Below are 22,629 nucleotides of genomic sequence, written 5' to 3'. Positions count from 1 at the left end.
TTATTGGGTATCTAAATAAAAAAAATGTAGAAAAAATCATTTATTAAAAATTATTATAGAAGAAATATTCATTGAACATCCTTAACTTTCTTTTTCTTCTTTTTAAGCCCTTTCTCAGATTCAGTTTTTCGTTTTCTCTTAGTCTCTTCTGTCACAGTTTCCATTTTACTAAATATATCTTCATATTCTTCATCAACTGGTTCTTCATTTCTATTTTCTTCACCAGGTCCCTGTTCTTCTTTTACTAAAGGTTTCATCAAAATTTTCGTCAAATTTTGTTTCAAATAAGCCTAAATAACATCAATTAAAACCAATTTTAAAAATGTTATTTAACTACCTTGTAAACTAATTCTTTGGTTTCCAGATTATGAAACCTTAAAAATCTGTCTAGACTTGTAGTTGCTACAAGTGGCTCCACAGGGTCACAAACAATACTTGTAACACTTCCTGTAAATGTTGTGAAGGTTTTTAAACATTTTCCTGGAGCTCTCAAGTCTAATAATTGCATGTATCCTCTTGTTGTACCCACCAGACATTGTCTACAAGTTTTTATTTACTTTTACCATAAATTATGCAAACAACTTAATTACCTCTCTCGGTAGGCAGTTGATATACAAGTATAACTCGCTTTTTTCTCTAAAAATTTTACAACAGGTCGCCTTTGTGCTCTTTCATCGTATAGCAAAACATGACCTTCTTTAGTTGCACAAGCATTTATTTTTTCGTTTTCGGGCAAACAAGTTATACCTCTAATTGACGTCGGAATTGGTAAATTTAATTCATCATGACCCAACTATAAAAACTTGTTACGAATAAAGAAATGTGGAAGAGAATACTTACTGATTTAGCCTTAAATAAACACTGTTTAGTCTCAACGTGCCACAACTTGAAATCGTTACATTCACCCCCTGTTGCTACAACCTCCTCCCGGTTCTTATTATGAAGAAATGCATCCAGAGTTCCCTTCTCGTCCAAATTAATTGAAAAATAGTCTGATTTTTTCCCACTCCAAATAGTAATTACACCATCGTGTTTTGCGATTATTATAGATTTATTTATCGGAGAAAGACCCACAATTGACCCTTCACCCTCCAATTTGGTTATGGTCTTTGTATACTTGCATTCATTTGTATTGTAAAGACTGACATGTTCATTTTTGTAACCTATGATTATTTCGTCCGCAGATCTACCCCATTCGAGAGCGGTTATCTCAGATTGTTGTTCGGGTAAAAAGTAAGATGGTTGTTCATCAGCCTTACAAAACGTTTCTGCAATAACTCGACATGTAGAAAAACGTGTAAAAGTGAGGTTTTGTTGACTCACGTTGCAAAACTCCGTGTGTGGTTCCGACATAAACATAGTATTTGTTTGAAATATCCATAATTTATTATAAACTTCTTATTTTATTGAATTTACCACTATTTATAACGAGAATTGAGGTAAAAATGCCAGTACACATAACCACGTTTTTTGGACAACTGACAGATGACAGTGACAGAAGTCATGTAAACTCTCTTAACCTCACATTTTTAATGACGAAGGTTTGTTTACATGAGTGAATTTATCGATTTTTTAAGTGTTTTATTGTTGATTCTAGTAACTGTGTAGTGAATTATGCTCAATTATCTTATATTTTTTGATTATATAAGTCAAACAGTCTAAAGTCTGAAGTTTGCATTTGTTAGGTGTCATAATAAACCGGTATTAAAAAGATTAAAAAAGTGCCAAGTGTGCAATAAACCTCATTGTGATAACACCTACGTGTGCAAAAAACACCGATTTTTCCGTTTAATATAAACCGATGTATTTCCCTTGCTTTATACTTTTCCAAAATGCGTCGTAGAGCTGATCTGATAATGGATAACGAAGACGAAACTGTCACTCTTGACGGTTCGCGGAAAATCACTCGAAACAGCATTCACAGTGTCCCTGTACTTATTTCATTTGGGCTAATTGCGGTCTTATTGGGCCTCTACGGCCTTGTATTTACAATTGATAGCAGTTTGCCCACTCCCTTGTACCTCGCAGACGAGGTAAGTGCCACCAATGTGTCTTCCAAGCCCTAAAAATCCTTTCCAGAAAAGCCACCCGGAGGCGTTCATTACTGAACGGGCCCGCCATGATTTAAAACTTTTAACCGACTTGGGTCCCCGCGTGGCTGGGGGCTACGAAAACGAAGTCCTCGCTGCAAATTTCCTTCAACGCGAGATTAACTTGATAATGCAAAAAGCTCACAAAAACCATAGAATCGAATTAGATGTTCAAGTAGTCACAGGCTCACATTATATCGGAATGAAACCACACGGAAAATTCGTCCCTTATTCAAACTTGCAAAATGTTGTCGTGAAAGTTTACGGAAAAACAAACGCGAGCGTTTTAATAAACGCACACTTTGATTCTGTTCCTACAAGCCCCGGAGGAAGCGACGATGGGATAAATTGTGCCGTCATGTTGGAAATTTTACGGAAAATAACACAAGAGCCCCAACGGCCGTTAAACAATTTGATTTTTCTCTTCAACGGGGCTGAGGAGACAGGGCTACAAGCCGCCCACGGGTTCATAACCCAGCACAAGTGGGCCAAAGACTGCAAAGTGGTGATAAATCTCGAGGCAGCAGGAGCCGGCGGGAAAATTATTTTATTCCAGACAGGGCCCCAAGCCCCCTGGTTAGTCAACCATTACAAAAAAGTGCCCCACCCGTATGGACAAGCCGCCGGCGAGGAGATTTTCCAGAGTAATTTGGTGCCGTCCGACACCGATTTCCGGATTTTCCGAGATTATGGAGGATTAGTAGGCCTGGATATGGCGTTTTTCAAACATGGCTATCGCTACCATACGAAATACGACGATTTCGAGCATATTCCACTCGGGTCGTTCCAACACGTCGGCGATAACACTTTGCATTTGGTTCGCAGTTTGGGGAATGCACCTGAAGTGGCAAATCCCAAGGATAATCCCGGAAAATCAGTCTATTTTGATTTTCTGGGATTTACGATGATTTCGTACACCCAAACTGTCGCAATTGTCGTAAACTCAATTGTGGGGATTCTCTCACTGGGAATATTTGCTTTAAGTATACAAACTTTCAAGCTGGGTGAGTGTGATTTGAATTTGAGTCAAAATTTGGGATCATTTGGCCATTTCAGGGTACAATATACAGACTGTTAAATATTTAGCGATGACTTTCGGTGCTATTATCGGAGGATGGGTTTTAGCAGGCATTTTTGTTGTTTTGTTTGCACTCTTTGTCGACAAAATCGGGTATTCCATGAGTTGGTACGCTAATCCGTGGCTGATTTTCGGACTCCATGCTGCACCAACAGTCGCACTTTCGACTGTTCTGTTGCCTTTCATCAACAAAAAGGTAAAAAAGACACAATAATAAAATTAGTAAAAATTACATTTTTAAGATAAACAATTGATTATGTATTTATTTACATTTTTTTAGAATTTAACTCATAACGTGAAAGCACAAATGCAAGTACACTCCGTACGTGTAATCTGGACTGTGATAATGATTCTTGGGACCATTTTCGAAATCAGAGCAATGTATGCATTTTTAGTGCCCGTATTGTTTAATACCCTAGGATTCATGGTGATTTATGTATTCCGATTACAACACACAGGTAATGTAACAAACTATTCTAAATAAAAAACAATTAAAAATGTTTTAGTACGAAGGTGGCAAGTCATTTATGTCATCAGTTTGGTAATCCCAACGATGTTTCTGATGTACACAACATTAACGACTTTATCACTTTTTATCCCAGTTACTGGTCGAATTGGACCTGATAAAAACGCTGACCTTCTAATCGGACTTCAAGGACTTCTATTTACAATTTTAATCACCTCTCCTTTCGTAAATAATTCACAATAAAATTTGGTTCAAATCAAAAGCAAAAATTTCAGGTTGCCCTTGCAACTCTTGTACGCAATTTCAAATACGTCCTGTATTTTCTGACAGGAATTTTTATTGTCAGTTTTATTATTATGTTAACACCACTCGGATTCCCCTATAGTGGTAATCGGGATTCACCGGCTCCTGAACGTTATTGGATATTGGTAAGTTGCAGAAAAAGTACGCATATATGACGTGGCTGGATGATTGTAGCACACACGTCGTATTTTCCACGACGAAAAAGGAATCGAAACAAAACGCGATTCTGGTTACTTTTTTCTCAACATGGATCGAAATTCGCCAGAAATCGTCAATAAGTACGTTAAAGACCTTGCAAGGGCTCGACCTTTGACCGAAGATTGTAAACAACATTTATTATGTGGTTTACCTCTAGTTCATTCAAAAATGGTTCAAATTATGTAAGACTTAAATTAAAGAAAATGAGTTTTTTTATTACTCAAATTTTTAGTGAGTTTAGTACATGGATCCCTGCTGGTCAACCAGTATTACCCGAACCAACCCAGCTCGAAGTATTATCGAAAGAAAAAATCTCGACTGATGTTTTCCGCTATGATATTCAAGTGACCGGTCCGGACCGTTTGGGTCTTTACTTTTCCCCCAAATTCGGTGTAAAAGTTTTAAATATAAGTCTTGTCGATAAAATGCCCTCAGATTCAGCAAAATGGAACGGCCGTGATTTGTATTTTATCATCCACATTTACGGCAAAGAAGCAGCCCCCTTAAGGTTTAATTTCGACGTCAGAGTTCCTCCGAACATTACCGACGCCACAACGGAAATCGCCATTTCGGGTATTTTCGTCCACGACGAGAAAAATCGAAAAGTCCCCCACTACGCCCAACTCATCAACTCATTTCCCGATTGGGCCGACGTGACCGCGTGGCTCGGCTCATATGAATCATGGTGGATTTAAAAAATGAAATGGACCAGTGAACAAATTTTATTTGATGTTAATTTAATGTATGACAATAAAATGTCGCTGAATTTTATGTAAAAGTTAAACCGAAATAAAACAGGATCGGTGTCCGGATCCAGTGACTTTGGGCTTACGTGGTTTTTATTCTGTTTGACCCTTACATACAGCATTATACTATCAAGTTTTTAGGGCGTATTTACCTAAATGGCCGAAGCACCAGAGATGATTTCTATCAGTTCTCTGGTGATTACGGCCTGTCTGGTACGGTTGAACGTTAGGGTGAGCTTATCAATCATTTCTCCGGCGTTTTTACTGGCATTGTCCATGGCCGTCATTCGGGATGACTGCTCGCTACAGGCGCCCTCCTTCATGGCGTAGTACAAAAGAGAAGCCAGTGAGAATTCCAAATAAGATTGGATCACTTCATCGTCGAGGGAGTCGTAGACCGGGAGTTTGGCAGCGGTCTGAGAAAAAACAAATTTAAATGTAGCAATCAAAAATTCAAATGCCAAAGATTATCTCAAACAGTTTTACTACCTCAAAATAATTACTAGGGAAAAAGATACATACATGCGAAATATCAGATTTGTTATCACAATTACGAAACTAATTATTAAAAGTATATTCTGCGTCATTTATCGGACAGGAACTAGCCTGGAATAACAAAAATCTCATTTTTTTACCTTAACTGCGGCCAAGCTGAAGACAGGCAGGGTCTGAGTACTGTAGGAAACGACCGACTTAAACCGATTAAATACGATTTGTCCCGACCCAAACGCATATTGCGAATTCAGGATAGCATCTGCCAATTTTGAGGCATCATTAAACGTTGGGGGCAAACGCCCAATCTCATTGCATGCCAAAATGATGTTTTTGCCATACATGCGTTGCAAGATGAGTCGCGATTTGTCCCCAACACACACGACTTTGAAATTTTGTTGGTCATTGCTCAATTCATTACGAATAAGACGAGCAACACTGGTATGGACAGCCCCACACAGACCTAAAAATTGCTGTTTTAGACTAATTTGTGTTCCGTGGAGGCTATTTTTACCTCTGTCTGAAGTGATTGCGATTAAAAGCTTCTGGGGGAGGTCCTCAGGGGCCGAAATTTCAGCCTTTTCGTAAAATTGGGAAGCTCCACTTCCAATGGGGCGCGTTTGCTTCAACTCACGCTCAGCACGGGAATATTTAGCGGCTGATACCATCTTCATTGATTGGGTGATTTTTTGGATGTTTTTGACGGACTTGAGGCGAATTGAAATGGACTTAAGGGTGGCCATACCCCTTTGTTGTTGCACATTTTGAGTGACTAAAGGCACCAAACTTCCAAAACGACCCAACATGATTGGATCTGAAAAGATTATGTAATCGGAATTTATATGCAGAAAAATCTGATAAAAATTGATAATGTTTATTATGTAATCGAAAGCAATGACATTTTAGATAGGGAAGTGAACATTAAATTAAGTTAATTACGTAAAATAGGGAAAAAAATGGAAAATTTGGTCGATGAATACTAACCTTACGACTTCACCTGGGTCAGAAAGTGCAAGAAGTGGCTAAAAAGTGTACTATTGTAGGATTTGCGATATTAGCTCTTATGACACCTGTCAATAAAGTTTATAAAAATTGGTGACGTCTAAAAGGCTAAATAGAATCAGAGGGCGCCACATTTACTTGCGTTTAAAATCCTATCGTTCTCTGATCTTATATATTTTAAGTCTTACAAAAAAGGATTTTCAGTTCTTTAAATCAAGTAAAAAAATGATGCATAACGCCAATACAGAAAATTAAAAAAATACATTACAATAATTTAAAAGTATAAAATTTGTAGTAGTTATGAGACTTATGGTATAGGACCTATGGTATAGGACTTCAAGCAGATGAGAGATATTCCCCCAAGTCTCAAATATGTCAAATTGACTCAAAACAACATAAAAATGTCCAAATTAAAACTTCTGAAACAAATTCAAGTGTTATCTCAACAAAAAGCACTATTATCCTCCTCAAGAAGCACATCTCTGCAAAACCGTCTAATATATTCATGCCAGTTATATCACCGAGTGTCACCTAACCTTAGTCTGTCAAATCCGGCGTTAATTTTTCGAAAATATTCGGATGTCTCTGACAAAAAACACATAAATGTGGGGACAATAGGACATGTCGATCACGGAAAAACCACTCTAACCGCTGCCATCACGAAGATATTGCAAAAAGACGGTCTTGCCTCCTACGTTTCTTATGACGAGATTGACAAAGCTCCTGAAGAAAAGGCTCGCGGCATTACAATTAATGCAGCTCATGTAGGCTATAGCACGAAGAAACGTCAATATGCACATACCGATTGTCCCGGCCATGCTGATTTTATCAAAAATATGATTTCTGGGGCTTCTCAAATGGATGGAGCTATTTTAGTCGTGGCGGCTACCGATGGACAGATGCCCCAAACGAGGGAACATCTGTTGCTTGCGAAGCAAGTCGGAGTGCAAAAAATCGTGGTTTTTGTGAATAAAGCAGACTTGGTGGATAATGAGGTAAGAAACTTGTTATTGGTCTTTTTAATGTTTTTGTAAATTATAGTTGTAGGTTTTGGAATTGGTTGAACTGGAAATAAGGGAGCTTTTGGATGATTTTGGGTTTGATGGTGAGAATTCTCCAGTGATTTGTGGGTCTGCTTTAAAAGCCTTAGAAGGAGAAGATTCAGAATTTGGGGAGAAAGCAATTAGAAAATTACTAGACACTCTTGATGAATTTATACCAGTGCCTGAACGTGATTTTAAGTCACCATTTATGGTTCCCATTGATAATACCTTCCTTGTTCCTGGTAGAGGGACAGTTGTTGTAGGAACTATTTATAGAGGAATTGTCAAGAAAAACGCAAGTTCTGAATTAATGGGTTTTGATACAAAAATAAAAACGACCGTAGGGGATATACAAATTTTCAAAAAAAGTGTCCCTGAAGTAAAAAAATAAATCTTTACTTCATTCTGTAATTGTTGTGAAATTTCAGGCAAAAGCTGGTGAAAATGTCGGTATTTTATTAAGAAACGTCAAACTGAAAGACATTCAAAGGGGAATGCTTTTATGTCAAACAAACAGCGTTACTTTATCAAATAGGTTTAGTGCAAGCATTTATTTCCTTGCGAAAAATGAAGGAGGTAGATCTAAGCCTGTCACGGGAAAATACATTCAACAATTATTTAGCAAAACCTGGAGTGTAGCGTGTAGAGTTGATTTAGGTTTGTTTCAAAGAGACCCTAGATTGTTATCTCATGAAATATTTGTAGCTGAAGGTGTTGAAATGATAATGCCTGGTGAACATGGACAAGTTGAACTTACACTCTTATCAAGAATGATTATGCTACCTGGGCAAACATTTACAATTAGGGAAAATAAAGTAACAGTAGCGACTGGAATTATCACTGAAACTCTTACTGAAGTTGTAATTACGAAAAATTTAGGCAAACTTGAATTAGGATAAATTAATTTAATTCTCTAATACCTAATAAATAAATTAAGTTTCTTTTTTAAGTTTTTTTTAAATTGCACTGTCAAATTGTTTAGGTGTCCCGTTTGACAGTTTTCACGTTTGTCAAATTTCTAACCTCAAAAATGGTCATAAATGCTTTAAAGCCTTTAAATCAAATTGCAACTTTTTTGAAGGTTCAGCCGGGTAAAATTACACTTAATGATGATTCTGTATGCTTTTTGTTTTAAAACATTACATTTTTTACGCAAATATGAAATTTTAGTTGCCTGTCCGTGTTGTCAATAAAAATTCAAACTTCGGTTATATTAACATAATTCTTGAATTAATAAAAGAAGGAAACACAAATTTGGAAGGCTGTTCAGATTTAGAAGAAGCTCTGATTCGGCAATGGATTGAATATGGATTTGTTTACGTGGTAAAAGCGGAAAATCCTCAACAGATCTTTAAAGTAGGTATACTTGTTTTCTTAGAAATTATTTTTATGAGTTTTTTATTTTTAGGAACTGAACGCAGTTTTGACTACAAAGACTTATTTAGTTGCTCATAAGTTAACTATTGCCGATATTTTTCTTTATTACTTTTTGCAAGACTCCATGGTAATTATTTCTTAATTGTGTAACAATTCCGTAACGAATAAGTTTTTAAGGATAAGTTATCAATTTTGGACAAAGAAAAATATTCGCACGTTTCTCGTTGGTTTGACAATTTGCAACAAGATTCTTCAATTCGCCAATCAAACAAACTCGTGAACTTCAACACACTTTATTTAGCAAGTGTAGCCCCAGCAAGGCGATAAAATAGTTATAATTCACAAAAAAAAACCTACTTTTTATGTATGCATTTATTTAATAATAAAAACAAGGCTACATATAGGGTCTGTTATTGCTGTTGTTGAAAGGAAAACGCAATTTTAAGTTATTTGCCGTAGATTAAGTAAGGAGAGTGGCCCCAGTAGTAGTAAGGGTACGCGTAGGGGTATATGTAAGCACTTTCTGATGATTTGAGGTCTTTTTCCGGACCAGCGAAGGGGGTTGCCGAAATGGGCATTGGCACAGCGAGGACGGCGGCAGCAAAGAGGATTACAACAAAGCAGAGCGTCTAAAACAAATAATCACAAACTTAATCATTTAATTAAAATAAAAACATAAAAAATTCTGTATTGTTTCTGGACTCATTTTTTTTAAATAAATTAGAAAACAAAAAAATTATTGGAAGAAATGTTATGTTTAATAAAATATATATTCTCACCATGAATCGCATGATGGCACTAATAAAACTCGAATACTTGAGAATGAATGTCGGAGTAGACAAAGAGATGACCCTTTTATAGTTTCTTAGGACATCTTTATTAGGATTGGACATGACTTGCACAGATGCATTTAAAAAATTAGAATTTAAAATGAGTCTCTCCCTTCACTCATTAGAACTGCAATAAGAAAAACGATAATTGTTTATTATTCATCAGTAGGAAGTTATTGTTTTTCAATTTATCTAGATCTCATCCATGCAAATATAGTCAACACGTATTTCTAATTTAAATTATATCAATAAAAAACGATGCGCACGTGAGATAATTAAAAATTAGTGTCAAAAATGTCTTTTCTTTGTTTTCACACAAGGCCTTTTTTCTATAACTTCCACGAACTTGTCTTTTGTCTAGTCATCAAGAGGTAGGTATTCTAAAGGAAGCGCAATTATTTGCTTTTTGTTTGTCGCTGTGTAACTAATTCATAAAATAAGAAGTCGATGAAGAAACGGTGAGCCGATGCGTGAGAGGACGGCCTTCGCTTTATCCGGATTTGCAAAAAGAAAAACTGCACAGATGCGCGACAATATCAAGGTCTTGTTCGCCATCGTAATTGTAAATGGCTGATACATATTTCATTCTTTATAACAATGCTGAATTTAACGAAAAGATGACACGACGTTTCGATTTTCCGTTTGGAGGCTCGTGCTTTGAATACGCCACCCTCAAGGTTAAAATAAACGCATTTTGCGGGAATTATTTAAATTTATTATCGAACTGTGCACACATTATCATTCAAGTTCTAAATTTAGACATTTGGACAACGACTGCGAAAACTCACAACCATCCTCGGTATCTGAAAATATTAAAATTAAACGGAATTTTAATCTTCATCGGTTGTTACCTGAAGTGGACAATCTTGCGAAACATCTGCGAGCCTCACGAAGTGCTCGGATCCGCTTCATATCATTCGATAAGTGGTCCTGCAGCCATTTAATGACCAACGTTTCGGATGGTACTCTATTATCATCCAACTAAAAAAAATTTACAATCAAAATTTCTTAATTTTTGATACTTACCACTTCCAAATAGCCGAAAACACACTGACTCACACACTGAAAAAACATTTATAACAATTATAAACGACATTTTTTTCCTACCTGTGAGTCGTCATTATCATTATTGGACCTCTTTGCTCTCAAAGTCATATCAAAATTTCTGCCATAACCACGTCTCATGTTACTATAATCGTAACCGGCATTACCACCAAACGGGCGCCATTGATTACGATAACCATGGTTATTATTACATTCGTTATGGTAACCACCGTCGCCATAGTAATAACCAGTATTTGACATTGTCCGGTTATATCTCTTCTGGTTACTTTGATTTGACTCGTTTGAGTTCTCCTCGTCACTATAGTTTTCATTATTATAACGATTACGGTTACCATTGTTACGTCTGTTGCCATTACGATTGGTGCTTTCGTTCGAGTTATTTTCGTCGTCGTCACCAGAGTAACCATTATTGCCGCGATTAGGGTTACCGTAACGGTTATAATTGTTACTCTCATTGCCATTGTAACGTTTATTTGGTCTTCTCCGGTTATTCAAATTATCGTAATTGTTACCTCTTCTCTTATTTTCTCTTCTGTTGCCATAAGAGTCATCATCATCGTAGCTGTTATCACTCTCGACACCACATTCCGACAATAGTTTATGCGTCTCTTGCTTCAAAACATTTTCCTCTTCATCTTGATTTTTTGTAGAATTATAGATCGATTTTGTGTGATTTTTTAAAACGTCGCCCAATTTATTACCATTATTTTCAAGTGTTTGGCTCAATTTCGGATAAATTTGTAGAAATAAAATGAAGCAAAGTATGTAAGGATTCATGTTGAACTAATTCGGAAAAAATTCATTGGTGGTTTTATAAATTTTCGTAAACAAAAGCTGTCACCAATTTCTAAAGCTAATTACGATAATTATTCGATGGACATTGATGTGTCCTATTATTTCATTCGGAACTCTGTAGTTAAATTAATGATGGCACATACAAGAAAGGTCATCGCGTCCTCACGATTTCGTTGAATGAAAGAAAACTTTTACTTTCGTGGTCGTGCACTTGACTTTGAATCTTGTTACCTTGAAAGAGAGAAATTAGCACTGGCGAGACTGAAATTATTTTTATTAATCTTTGGTCTGTTATTATTTTGGGGTGGGTTGATGAGATCGTGATCAAATTTTTTTGATGGACGAGTTCATTCAACTAGATTTAATGACTTGTAATTCTTCTAGAAATTCTCAGAGGAGTTCCATCGCGATTTTTTAATACATTTTATTTTATCACAGGTTTGCCTTTATCCTGTATTGATTTTAATTTTGCAATTATCATAATTTTTTTTGAGGAATGATGTAGGTAATGACCTAATGACTAACGAATTAAAATATTTACATATTAGAATGGGTTTTGTGTTAATACCTACCTAGAACCAGTTTACGGATGACCTTTCATCTTACTTTTTCAAAAAAATAATATTTTTTTGTGATACTTAAATATATTCGTACTGTCTCAAAGCTTGTTATGACAACGATAATAGCCTAAGTCGTTATATTTAACGGACGGACATTGTTACGCATGTTACTATCAAAAAACACACTGGAAAGGCTTTTTTAAAACTATTTGACATTATGATTTTCATTTCAAAATAAATCGTTTATAGTATGTATATCAGGAAAATCACTGAATGACACATGGTCGATAGGTATGCAAATAAAAGACAATCTTGTCTGTAACCTATTTGCCACATATCGGCATTATGACTAAATAACTAAGTATATTTATAAATGCAAATTGACTGATATATTCTTATTATTGGCATAAGATTATTGGATAAGAAAAAAAATATACTTTAGATATTTATACAGTTGGAGACAAAATACTTTGGTCGTTAATGTCACTTGCGTGACATTAACTTGTAAAGCATGCTTTAGGCATATATATAATAAATTATATATATGGCTTTAGGACTGTTAACCTTATTTTTAGCTACTGTCAATCCTAGTTGACAAGTTGTATGTACATATTTTTGATAGGAAAATATAATAGCTGTCATTAATTTGAAATTGTCATTCATTTTAACGTTAAACCTTGAATTACATTAGAGTGTCAGAAAAGTGACGACCAAAGTATTTTGTCTCCAACTGTACATCATAAATGTAGATATAAGAAATAATAATAACAAATAAACGCAAAAATTAAATAAATTTATGCTAAACCGCTTTGTTTTCAAAAACTTTAATGGAAATATTCGCTACTTTAACCGCAAAAGTAAAGAAAAATGAACATCTCGGAAAAACCGTGATTTATGATTGTAGATTATTTTTAATTCCTATTTTCTACAAAACAAAGAATCAAAATAATAAAAATAATAAATCAACCTATAGTCTAATTCTCTAGCACGTTATTTCATTTAGAAATAAAGTTTCTGAAGTTGAAATAGTGTTCGATATCAGTATTTACTCGTAGAAAAAAATATATAATTTTTATTTAAAATCTGTTCTTTTTTTTTAAATGGAAATGCCAAAAAGTCTTAACGTTGGCACCACTAGTAAATTCATTCATGGTAATTTTAATAAAAGAAGTTGCAGTTCCGGTTTTTTGAATTAATTTGAAAACAATGTCATTAAACGTCAACACAAAAAATCGTCTAAGAAAATTTAGAGATGAAACACCAAAAAAGAAACAAATTCGGTACTGGTAACAGTTTTTAGAAACTTGGAAACGAACAGTTTGCAAGCAGGAAGTTAGAAAAAGGGCCCGTTAAAATGTAGACGCAATTTGTAATGCAGGTTTGCTAAACATTGTTAATTTTCAGCAAGAAATTGACAAGAATACAAAATAAACATGAATGAGGAAGAACCTCGGAAAGAACAGTGTCTTGTGCATCGTTTTTGAGGAACGTTGTAAAAGTAAGAATTTTGAAACTAAAGCTGAAGAAGAATTTATAAAAATACATCAACTTTGAGCTCATTTCAATAAATTTCACAAAATTTATTGGCGTTCTTCATAAACCTTGCTTGTATCTTTTGCTAAATAACTTTTTCTGTATATACATCCTTTTTCTTCAAAGTTTTTGTAGAAAGATCCTCATTTTTGTCCACAACACTGTACTTACTTGCGGTGTGCTTCTATCAAAATTATTAGCACTGAATTCTGTCTTTAGACCTTAGGTAATGCTGTCTGTCCTCAGGTATTCATTCAATTATAGCGTTTTCAAAGAGCAAACGGGCATACAAGATTCATAAAAGTCAAAATTTTGACAACATCTCAATTTGAACACATAACCATAACTTTTTAACAAAATTTCTAGGGACAAAAACAAAGAGCAAACAAAATTTGTGACTATGGAAACAAGCTGCTACCAATTTTTTCACCAAAATTTTGACTTGGTAATTTCCATTAAAAAAAAAACAAACTTTAGCTAAACTTTAGCTTTAGTTTGTAACTTTAGCTAAAAATATTGTTAAAAAATTAATGTTGTTTTCAAATTCAGATATTGTCAAAATTGTGACTTTTATGAATCTTGTGTGCCTATTTTCTCTTTGAAAGCACTATAATTGAACACCTGAGGACAGACATCATAACCTAAGGTCTAAAGACAGAATTCAGTGCTAATAACTTTGATAGAAACACACCGCAAATAAGTACAATTTGTGGACAAAAATGAGGATCTTGCTACAAAAACTTTGAAGAAAAAGGATTATTTAGCAAAAGATACAAGTAGGTATTATGATGATTGGCAATAAATTTTGTGTAAATTATTAAAATGAGCTCAAAGTTGATGCATTTTTTAAATACTTCTTCACTTTAGTTTTAAAATTGTTACTTTTTCAACTTGTACCTCAAAAACCATGCACAATACACTAATTTAATTGCGTTCTTTCCGAGGTTCTTTCTCATTCATGTTTATTTTGTATTCTTGTCAATTTTTACTAAAAATAGCAAACCTGCATTACAAATTGCGTCTACATTTCCTGCTTGCGAACTATTCGTTTCCAAATTTCTTAAAACTGTTAGCAGTACCGAATTTGTTCCTTTTTGGTGTTTCCTCTCCAAATTTTCTTAGACGATTTTGTGTGTTGACGTTTAATGACATTGTTATCAAATTAATTCAAAAAACCAGACCTGACAACTTCTTTTATTAAAATTACCAGGAATTAATGAATTTACTAGTGATGCCAACGTTAAGACTGTTTGGCATTTCCATTAAAAAAAAAAACAACTTTATTAGTTTTTTAAAATACATTGAATAAAAGTTTTCCACGCCTCGTCCAATTTCCATAAAACTTTTGTTGCGGCAAATGTGCACACAATAACAATAATTATCGGAATTACTCATTGGAACACACTTTTTATGTAAATTGTAACAATTTCTGTCAACTTTGTCCTTACATTAAATCGAATGAAAAAATAATAGGAGTATCACTGATCTTTAAACGTACTTAAATGAAACCTGAAGCGTGCTTTCATGAATGTTCGGTCTTTCCCAAATGTGACAATATTTTAAATCAACGAAAATTTTATTCAAATTCGGAGAGCTTGCATCACTTTTATTTGTCGGTTGGTAAAGGTCCGTTGGATTTCCCCGGTCAGGCCATGTTATTGCCTTTTACAGCAAGCTTTGTCTTTGATGAAAATGCGACTAAATCATAAATCAAAAGTGACATGGGGATTTACTAAATAAATGTTGTAAAAATATTGTTTATTATTGTTAAAGACAACAACTATTTTTTTAATGTGAGGTATGTGTAAAATTATGTTGCACTTGAACTTGCTTTGCTTGGCAGAGTTCTTGCAGCATCTTCGAGGTGCATCGCTGGCCTTGACCAGACGCTATGGAAGACAGAGCACTGATCAGTCGGTCATCAGCCTTTAGGTTTCGTTATAAAAGCCTCCACTTGTAGTTTAGTTGCCAAACACTTGTAGACACATTGGTAAGATGGTGCACAAATTATCGGTAAGTCTCATTTTTTATTTTTTTTTTATTATATAAAATTTAATATTATAGATAATTGTTGCCTTTGTGGCAATTTTTTTCCTCTCCTGCTCAGCAGTTCCCATCGATGAAAAACAGCAGGAAATACAATTGCAACCCCAAGCGATTCCTGCTGAAAAACGTCTAGACACACCTGAAACTCAACCTATTGACAAAAACGAATCAGATTTGGGGCCCCCAGCTGAAGAAAAATCCGATTTAGATACGGCAAATACCTTTTGGGGATGGGGTGGTGGTTATTATAGACGGCCGTCTTATTGGGGCGGTTATGGTGGCTACGGGGGAGGGTGGCGGCGTGGGTATGGATGGGGCGGTTATGGAAGAGGGTTTGGGGGATGGGGAGGATACGGAGGAGGTTGGGGGTGGGGTGGAAACAGGTATTACTGGGGTTAGTTAGGTAAATTGTCCAGTATAATTAATTTTAAGTAACTTTGTGTATGATTGCGTGACATTTTGTAATAAATTTTTTAAAATAATATTTTTTATAATTTCATTAACCCATGACTGTATGTATCATTACAATGTAAACATTTTTATTATTCTTTCATTTTTCTACCATTTTAATATTGATGGATTCATTTATACAAGTCAAGGTATTTTGTTGTGACCTTTGTATTGAATTCCAGCATATAAGGGCACCAATTAATTACTCATAGTGTGTGCACATATAGCTATTATCGTAAACATGGATACAAAAAGTGACATACAAAATTTTTTCCGCGACCAAACAATTTTCATTACTGGTGGTACAGGTTTTATCGGAAAGGTTTTAATAGAAAAATTATTACGAGCTTGTTATGACCTTAAAAGGATTTATGTTCTTATCAGACCAAAAAAAACACAATCTTCGGAAAAAAGGTTTCAAAAACTTTTTGATATGATTGTGAGTATTGTAATTTTTTTATATCTTAATAAGGAAAAAATCAGTGTTTTGAGCGAATGAAAGAGATTCGACCAAACTTTCACGAAAAAATAGAAATGATTCAAGGTGATTGTTCCAAACTAGAATTAGGTTTATCAAGCCGAGTTCGCGAAATTTTGAAAAACGAAATTACAATTATCATAAGTGCAGCAGCAGATGTAAGATTTGATCAAAATCTGAGACATGCGGTTAACAGTAATATAAGAAATATCAAAGAGACTTTGGACTTGGCAAAAGAAGTTTTGAATTTAAAAGTAAAAACAATAATAATTACTTGTACTTGTTTAAAGTTGTAGAATTATGTCTTCAGGCAATGATTTATGTTTCTACGGCATTTTCAAATCCTATGTACGACCGTATTTCTGAAAAATTTTACGAACCTCCTATTAATGCAGAAAACTTATTTCATCTTGTTGAGTCACTAAACGACGAAACGTTGAAAGTTTTAGAGCAAAGGTACCTACCAAAAAACGCAAATTAATTTCCAAATTAATTTTTGAGGCAGTATTTTGCAGAAATGGCCCAACGTTTACACTTTTAGTAAAAGTGTAGCAGAAGATCTTATTAAAAGAGAAGGAGAAGCTTTGCCACTAGCTATAATAAGACCCTCCATCGGTAAATTTAAGTTTGAATTTTTTTTTTAATTGTTATTATTTTATAGTTGTTTCTTCGATTGAAGAACCTATGATTGGATGGACTGACAATTTGTACGGAATAACAGGTCAGACAATGGGAATACTTCTGGGTGCTATTAGGAGTATTTATTATATAAAAAAATATCCAGTGCATTGTGTTCCTTGCGATTACGTAGTAAATTCTTTGCTGGCAGCAACTTGGAATTTATCTAACCAAAAGTAAGTACGTTTAAGAAGTCATAGAAAACTAAAGAAATACAATTTTAGGTCTATAAATAATTCAATGCAAATTTACAACTGTGTTCCCGACGACTACATCTTCAATGGTACTATTCGAATTAACGTGAATTAAATCACACTAAAATTATTTTAAGATGACTTAGTACACTACGTAGAAAAAGCAAAATGGTTATATCCAATGAGTAACATGTTTTATTTTCCCAGTTGTGTGTACACACAATGCTATTACTATCACAAGCTACGAATTTTCATTTTCCAAGTATTACTTCCGCGTATTGTTGATGGCGTTTTAATTTGTTTAAAGCGGAGACCAGTGTAATTAATTACTTCTAATACATAATTCTGTATTTTTTAAATTATTATTTTTAGGATGGTTAAATTATTTGGTCAAATCAATAAATTTCTGGAATTAACGAATTATTTTCGCACGACTTTATTCCAATTTGAAAATAAAAATCTAAAACAATTGTGGCAGTACATGTCTGAAAAGGATAAAGAATTGTTTAATTTTGATTTCAGTGGTATCAACTGGGAAGTGTACATGGTGGAGTCCGTAAAATGGAGCCAACACTTTGTTTTTAAAGAAGCACTCAATGACATGCCCAAAAGAAAACGCAGATTAATGTTTTTCGCATTAACTCATTATGTCATAACAGCTTTGATTACTATTCTAATATGTCATTTGTTTTACACTATTTTTAAATTTTAATTTATAAATATTGATGTAGTAGGGAAGTAGCAGGTCAAGGGAACACTATTGTAATTTAAGTTTTTGCGGCATAATTTGAATAAAAAAAGTTATATTAAACCAAAATCTGATGTTTTATATCTTACGTGCTCAAACATGGAAAGTGAAATACAGAACTTTTTTCGCGATCAGACAATTTTTATCACCGGAGGTACCGGATTTATCGGAAAAGTTTTAATCGAAAAATTACTACGAGTATGTTACGACTTAAAAACCATTTATATTGTTGTTAGGCCAAAAAAAGGGAGTTCACCAAAGGAGAGATTTAAAAAGCTTTTCGACTTTGTTGTAAGTAGCATAAACTAAAATTCTACTTTTTGTAACGAATACACCAGTGTTTTGAGAAATTGAAAACAATGCGACCAAATTTTTTCGAAAAAGTTCAACTGATTGAAGGAGACTGCACGAAACCGAATTTGGGTTTATCGCAACACATTCGCGATATTTTAAAAAACGAAGTCACAGTTCTTGTAAGTGCGGCAGCTGATGTGCGATTTGACCAAAAACTACGGGATGCTGTTACCAGCAATGTCAAAAGTGTGTACGAGACTTTAAACCTGGCTAAAGAAATAATCAACTTAAAGGTAATAGAATATTATGTTATTAGGAGTAAAAGTGTGGCGAAGCTAAATAAACGTTTATTTTGCGTAACGTAGTGAGAAAAATTATTCAGCTGAGCCACATAAACTCACTTTGACTCCGAATAACATTTACTATTTTATCCGCAAACGTATTCAGAACGAGATTAAAGAGTAATCCTGTAATTAGCAAGTAAATGAACAAAATGATTACGACGCTGTTCAACAAATGTAATTATAACAACACTTATAAACAAACATCACGCGTCAGTACTGGAATTTGTGTTGAGATGTTCGAAAGTGTTTATTATTTTAACTAGGACATGACTAGTGTAGTAAGTAGTGTAAAATGTCGAATTCCGTCGTTGATCTACAATCTACATTTTCTTTGCTGAAGCAGCGGAAGAGACAAGAAAAAAACAACATTGGTAAATGTAAATGTAAATTTTTACTCCATTATTGAAAGGTAATACTTTTACTTGTGACATTTAAGTAGTCATAAAAGTGGTTACTTTCGTGACGTTTGCGGATAAAATTGTTCTTTGCAAAGAGGTATATTTTAGAATTTTAGGCATTTATTTATGTGTCAACGGCGTACTCAAATCCTTCTCCAGACTGTATTTATGAAAAATTTTACGAACCTGTGATCCAAGCCGAAACGTTGTTTCGCCTTGTTGACAGTCTCAATGACGAAACGCTTGAAATTTTGACACCAGAGTAAGTAAAAACCTGTTTGATTTTTAATTCCATTTTTTTCTTCAGATTATTAAAAAACAAGTGGCCAAATGTTTACACGTTTAGTAAAAGTATTGCTGAAGACCTTGTTAAAAGACACGGAGAAGGGTTACCATTAGCTATAATAAGACCTGGAATCAGTAATTACTTCAATTATTTTAAGCAGCAATTTAAATTATTTGAATTGTAGTCATGTCATCAGTTAAGGAACCTCTCGTTGGTTGGATTGATAACCTCTATGGGATTGTAGGTCTAGGAGCAGGAATAATTTTAGGTGCTATTAGGAGTGTATATTACATAAAGTCAACTCCTGTTCATACGGTGCCTTGCGACTACGTGGTGAATTGTTTATTAGCAGCGATTTTTCATTTGTCTGATCAAAAATTGAATGGAAAAAAATCTATTCTAATTTATAATTTTGTTCCAGAAGAACCTATAACAGCCAGTAAATTAAATTATAATCTATAATTTAGTTTAAGTATTTAATGATTGATTGCAGAATGTTTTGGTGATGTCCTAGAAAAAACAAAATGGAAATCACCATCTGGTAAAATGTTTTGGTTTCCAAGCTGCTCATATACTGAAAATTATTATTACCATAAGTTACATATTTTTATTTTTCATATTCTTCTGCCGTACATCATTGATGTTATTTTGTGGATTTTGGGAAGAAAACCGATGTAATTCCTCATTTATTTTTTATGATTTTTTATTTATTCTATTTTATGTATAATGTTTTAGAGCTACTCGAGAATACAGAAAAATCAACAAATTTTTGGAAGTAATATCATACTTCTGTTGTACACGATTTCAATTCCATAGTCAAAATGTTAAAAACTTGTGGCAGAACTTGAGTAAAATTGATCAAGACTTGTTCACTTTTAATTTGGACAATGTTGAGTGGGACTTGTACTTATATAACTCAATAAAACACGGACGTGTGTATCTTTTTAAAGAATCATTAGAGGATAAGTCTACAAACAAAAGGAAAATGATGTTTTTTGCTTTTCTGCATTATACGTTTACTGCTTTTGTTTATTACTTTATTTTAAAAATTTTTTATAATGTGTTTTCGATGTTTTTATAAACGAGAATAATATAATAATGTTCCCTTTTTTGTTTGTATCAATAACGTACATACAAAAATTATTAATAAATTAATTTCTTCTCCGGTTTGCTTTTCTTTATTGTTGTATTCTGTAGACAAAACAGTGGTCTAAAAACAAATCTTCCCCTACTTCCAAGTCTCCTACATATTGAAAACAAAAGTACAATTTTTTTATTAATTACAAAAGTAAGAATTTGTAAAAGCACATAAACAAAAATTAAAAATGAACAATGAAGTACTTACGGAATACAAATTCATTCTTGACACTCAAAATTTCAATTGGCGTTTCTTGTTGTTCGAGAATAAATCAATGATGAATTTTTAACACATATCACTCACACTCGTGACTTTGAGCAAGAAAAAAGGTGCTAAATAATGTGTTAATTAAGAAAAAGCGCACTTGTGGCACTCAATCGCTTATTTTTACGTTTTATCAAATAGAATAAAATTTCAGTACAAGGCAAATACAAATTTAACAAACTCATCTTGTTTATTTTTATTTTTTGTTATTGAAATAAAACTATAATGGCATATTTCCTAGAAAATGAAATTTCTGTTAACCGATTAAACATTTGGTGGTCCTGACCTAAAAAAATAAAACACAATAAGACTTACAAAAAATAATTTATTATTACATTACAAGACAAATAAATACATTCAGTCTTTGCTATTATAATAAAGTGGCTCATTTTCCCTAAACTAATCTTCGTTTGTATTCGTAGTACCTCCGAACTGAGAAAAACGGCACAAAAATAAACGTATGGTCGGGGTATTTCAACGTGTCTTGTATGACTTCTCCCCTGGGTGGTTCCAGCTCGCTGACATACCTTCTGGATCGTGTGGGACTATCATGATTCTGATGCATGGGTCGGCAAAGGCACAAACTTGTAAATACCATCACCAGAGTGAAAAACAGAAGTACTTTAGTCATTTTGAATACTTTGTAACTCTGTTAAGTAACTATTTCGACTGATGAAAATTGTGAATTGGTCTCGAATATATAGTTGATGTAATAATAATTGCTAATAATTTATGTAAACCAAAGGCCAAATTTTAACTTTGTTAATATGAGTGAACTAAATAGACCAATGTTATAGAAATTTCGAGAATCATGGAAGATGCATTGAAGGTAATTTATTTAGATTAAATAATGGCGATCAAAATTCGGAAGCGTGTGTCGCAAGTGTTTAGGAAAAGTACTTTGTTGACAGTGTTCTGGGATAATTACTAAAACAGATAAAAGTTCTATGGAAATTTCTTTAGTTTTTTCAATTTCAAACATAATATCTAAGTAATTGCGGAAAAACAGACGTAATAAATTCGAGCACAAACAATACAATACTTTATTATACTTTCTAATATCTAAAAACTTATATCATTTCCCTGGAGGTTAAAGATTGCATAACACTGACTTACCTGAATTGCAAACGTAAGATTTAGAAATAAAAATTTCTGGCATTCCACGAAAATTATTTTAAAATATGTATCTAATATTCCCAATAATTTTTGTGGTATCACATCTAAGAAAAGTAAATGATTCATGCATCATTTATCACTTTTACTATTATATTTTAATTATAGTAATAGTAAAATTGAGTTGTCAAATTAGTCAGGCAAATATTTTGGCAGGTAGGTATTGTGCAACACGTGCCAGAAAAAGAAAAATATATTTTTTATAATAATACTGTTTGCTGTATGAATTTATAAAATTATTACAGAATATTAAATATTATTATTATTATTACTATTATTAAATTTTGTGTCCTAGGTACAAAAAAAATTACAATTACCTAACTGTTTGTTATTACACGCTAAAAAGTGTTTATAAATAAAAGATACCTACTTTGTTCCTAACACCCAATTCTAGAACACAGATAATTTATTTTCCAACTGTACCTACATCATTTAGATAATATTTGAAAAATCAATCCGTTTTTAACTGTGTTGAATGTTTTGTATTCGTCTATAACATAAACAAAAATGTGTGATGGAAATATTGAACATACTCATAAGTATTTTTTTTTTATTATGTA

The 22,629-nt window shown here is 33.6% G+C and overlaps 8 protein-coding genes across 8 annotated transcripts; 5 read left to right on the top strand and 3 right to left on the bottom strand.

Annotated features, from left to right (window-relative positions):
* Positions 1-27: 27 nt before the first annotated feature.
* Positions 28-1,556, bottom strand: LOC123012147 (WD repeat-containing protein 74). Its single transcript, XM_044409965.1, has 5 exons — positions 1,324-1,556; positions 841-1,268; positions 591-793; positions 338-539; positions 28-290 (listed from the first exon to the last, which is right to left on the bottom strand). The coding sequence occupies exons 1-5, from the start codon at positions 1,379-1,381 to the stop codon at positions 69-71; spliced, it is 1,113 nt and encodes a 370-aa protein (XP_044265900.1). The 5' UTR covers positions 1,382-1,556; the 3' UTR covers positions 28-68.
* On the top strand, positions 1,498-4,966 carry LOC123012144 (endoplasmic reticulum metallopeptidase 1-like). Its single transcript, XM_044409963.1, has 8 exons — positions 1,498-2,033; positions 2,080-3,094; positions 3,147-3,364; positions 3,449-3,626; positions 3,675-3,859; positions 3,910-4,062; positions 4,112-4,317; positions 4,368-4,966. The coding sequence occupies exons 1-8, from the start codon at positions 1,833-1,835 to the stop codon at positions 4,828-4,830; spliced, it is 2,619 nt and encodes an 872-aa protein (XP_044265898.1). The 5' UTR covers positions 1,498-1,832; the 3' UTR covers positions 4,831-4,966.
* LOC123012148 (ATP synthase subunit gamma, mitochondrial) lies at positions 4,840-6,484 on the bottom strand. The gene is made up of 4 exons (XM_044409966.1): positions 6,358-6,484; positions 5,888-6,187; positions 5,517-5,836; positions 4,840-5,297 (listed from the first exon to the last, which is right to left on the bottom strand). Exons 2-4 carry the CDS (start codon positions 6,177-6,179, stop codon positions 5,034-5,036), a joined length of 876 nt encoding a protein of 291 aa, XP_044265901.1. The 5' UTR covers positions 6,180-6,187; positions 6,358-6,484; the 3' UTR covers positions 4,840-5,033.
* Positions 6,485-6,704: 220 nt separating this feature from the next.
* Positions 6,705-8,359, top strand: LOC123012146 (elongation factor Tu-like). The gene is made up of 4 exons (XM_044409964.1): positions 6,705-7,370; positions 7,423-7,797; positions 7,847-8,075; positions 8,124-8,359. Exons 1-4 carry the CDS (start codon positions 6,720-6,722, stop codon positions 8,315-8,317), a joined length of 1,449 nt encoding a protein of 482 aa, XP_044265899.1. The 5' UTR covers positions 6,705-6,719; the 3' UTR covers positions 8,318-8,359.
* Positions 8,360-8,366: 7 nt separating this feature from the next.
* LOC123012149 (eukaryotic translation elongation factor 1 epsilon-1) lies at positions 8,367-9,196 on the top strand. Its single transcript, XM_044409968.1, has 4 exons — positions 8,367-8,535; positions 8,589-8,774; positions 8,827-8,922; positions 8,973-9,196. Exons 1-4 carry the CDS (start codon positions 8,449-8,451, stop codon positions 9,120-9,122), a joined length of 519 nt encoding a protein of 172 aa, XP_044265903.1. The 5' UTR covers positions 8,367-8,448; the 3' UTR covers positions 9,123-9,196.
* Positions 9,197-10,320: 1,124 nt separating this feature from the next.
* On the bottom strand, positions 10,321-11,467 carry LOC123011374 (N66 matrix protein-like). Its single transcript, XM_044408772.1, has 4 exons — positions 10,733-11,467; positions 10,652-10,687; positions 10,477-10,606; positions 10,321-10,428 (listed from the first exon to the last, which is right to left on the bottom strand). The coding sequence occupies exons 1-4, from the start codon at positions 11,465-11,467 to the stop codon at positions 10,364-10,366; spliced, it is 966 nt and encodes a 321-aa protein (XP_044264707.1). The 3' UTR covers positions 10,321-10,363.
* Positions 11,468-15,430: 3,963 nt separating this feature from the next.
* Positions 15,431-16,106, top strand: LOC123011356 (ATP-dependent RNA helicase A-like). The gene is made up of 2 exons (XM_044408747.1): positions 15,431-15,591; positions 15,643-16,106. The coding sequence occupies exons 1-2, from the start codon at positions 15,574-15,576 to the stop codon at positions 16,021-16,023; spliced, it is 399 nt and encodes a 132-aa protein (XP_044264682.1). The 5' UTR covers positions 15,431-15,573; the 3' UTR covers positions 16,024-16,106.
* A 202-nt stretch (positions 16,107-16,308) lies between these two features.
* LOC123011822 lies at positions 16,309-20,597 on the top strand. The gene is given in 14 exon segments (XM_044409463.1): positions 16,309-16,513; positions 16,558-16,806; positions 16,863-17,008; positions 17,058-17,167; positions 17,214-17,513; positions 17,562-17,742; positions 17,797-18,121; positions 18,197-18,463; positions 18,511-18,759; positions 19,325-19,470; positions 19,516-19,628; positions 19,679-19,933; positions 19,988-20,168; positions 20,230-20,597. Coding segments are annotated over 14 exon segments (3,066 nt in total). The 5' UTR covers positions 16,309-16,315; the 3' UTR covers positions 20,576-20,597.
* The last annotated feature ends 2,032 nt before the right edge of the window (positions 20,598-22,629 follow it).

This window comes from Tribolium madens, unplaced genomic scaffold, assembly GCF_015345945.1.
Source record: "Tribolium madens isolate multiple individuals breed KSU strain unplaced genomic scaffold, Tmad_KSU_1.1 Scaffold_91;HRSCAF=231;Tcas5.2_LG7, whole genome shotgun sequence".
Taxonomy (NCBI): domain Eukaryota; kingdom Metazoa; phylum Arthropoda; class Insecta; order Coleoptera; family Tenebrionidae; genus Tribolium; species Tribolium madens.
Note: the sequence above shows the minus strand (reverse complement) of the source record. Positions and strands in the feature narration are given on the sequence as shown.

Coding starts and splice junctions, on each gene's coding strand:
- LOC123012144 (XM_044409963.1), top strand. CDS start 1,833: ATGCGTCGTAGAGCTGATCTGATAATGGATAACGAAGACGAAACTGTC. Junction 3,095..3,146: donor TATACAAACTTTCAAGCTGG/GTGAGTGTGATT, acceptor TGGCCATTTCAG/GGTACAATATACAGACTGTT. Junction 3,365..3,448: donor TGCCTTTCATCAACAAAAAG/GTAAAAAAGACA, acceptor ACATTTTTTTAG/AATTTAACTCATAACGTGAA.
- LOC123012146 (XM_044409964.1), top strand. CDS start 6,720: ATGAGAGATATTCCCCCAAGTCTCAAATATGTCAAATTGACTCAAAAC. Junction 7,371..7,422: donor CAGACTTGGTGGATAATGAG/GTAAGAAACTTG, acceptor TTATAGTTGTAG/GTTTTGGAATTGGTTGAACT. Junction 8,076..8,123: donor AGCGTGTAGAGTTGATTTAG/GTTTGTTTCAAA, acceptor AAATATTTGTAG/CTGAAGGTGTTGAAATGATA.
- LOC123011374 (XM_044408772.1), bottom strand. CDS start 11,467: ATGAATCCTTACATACTTTGCTTCATTTTATTTCTACAAATTTATCCG. Junction 10,688..10,732: donor ATGATAATGACGACTCACAG/GTAGGAAAAAAA, acceptor ATGTTTTTTCAG/TGTGTGAGTCAGTGTGTTTT. Junction 10,607..10,651: donor TTTTCGGCTATTTGGAAGTG/GTAAGTATCAAA, acceptor AATTTTTTTTAG/TTGGATGATAATAGAGTACC.
- LOC123012148 (XM_044409966.1), bottom strand. CDS start 6,179: ATGTTGGGTCGTTTTGGAAGTTTGGTGCCTTTAGTCACTCAAAATGTG. Junction 5,837..5,887: donor CGCAATCACTTCAGACAGAG/GTAAAAATAGCC, acceptor AGCAATTTTTAG/GTCTGTGTGGGGCTGTCCAT. Junction 5,298..5,516: donor TCAGCTTGGCCGCAGTTAAG/GTAAAAAAATGA, acceptor GTTTTTTCTCAG/ACCGCTGCCAAACTCCCGGT.
- LOC123012149 (XM_044409968.1), top strand. CDS start 8,449: ATGGTCATAAATGCTTTAAAGCCTTTAAATCAAATTGCAACTTTTTTG. Junction 8,775..8,826: donor ATCCTCAACAGATCTTTAAA/GTAGGTATACTT, acceptor TTTTATTTTTAG/GAACTGAACGCAGTTTTGAC. Junction 8,923..8,972: donor ACTTTTTGCAAGACTCCATG/GTAATTATTTCT, acceptor TAAGTTTTTAAG/GATAAGTTATCAATTTTGGA.
- LOC123012147 (XM_044409965.1), bottom strand. CDS start 1,381: ATGGATATTTCAAACAAATACTATGTTTATGTCGGAACCACACACGGA. Junction 794..840: donor GTTTATTTAAGGCTAAATCA/GTAAGTATTCTC, acceptor AAGTTTTTATAG/TTGGGTCATGATGAATTAAA. Junction 291..337: donor CCAAAGAATTAGTTTACAAG/GTAGTTAAATAA, acceptor GATGTTATTTAG/GCTTATTTGAAACAAAATTT.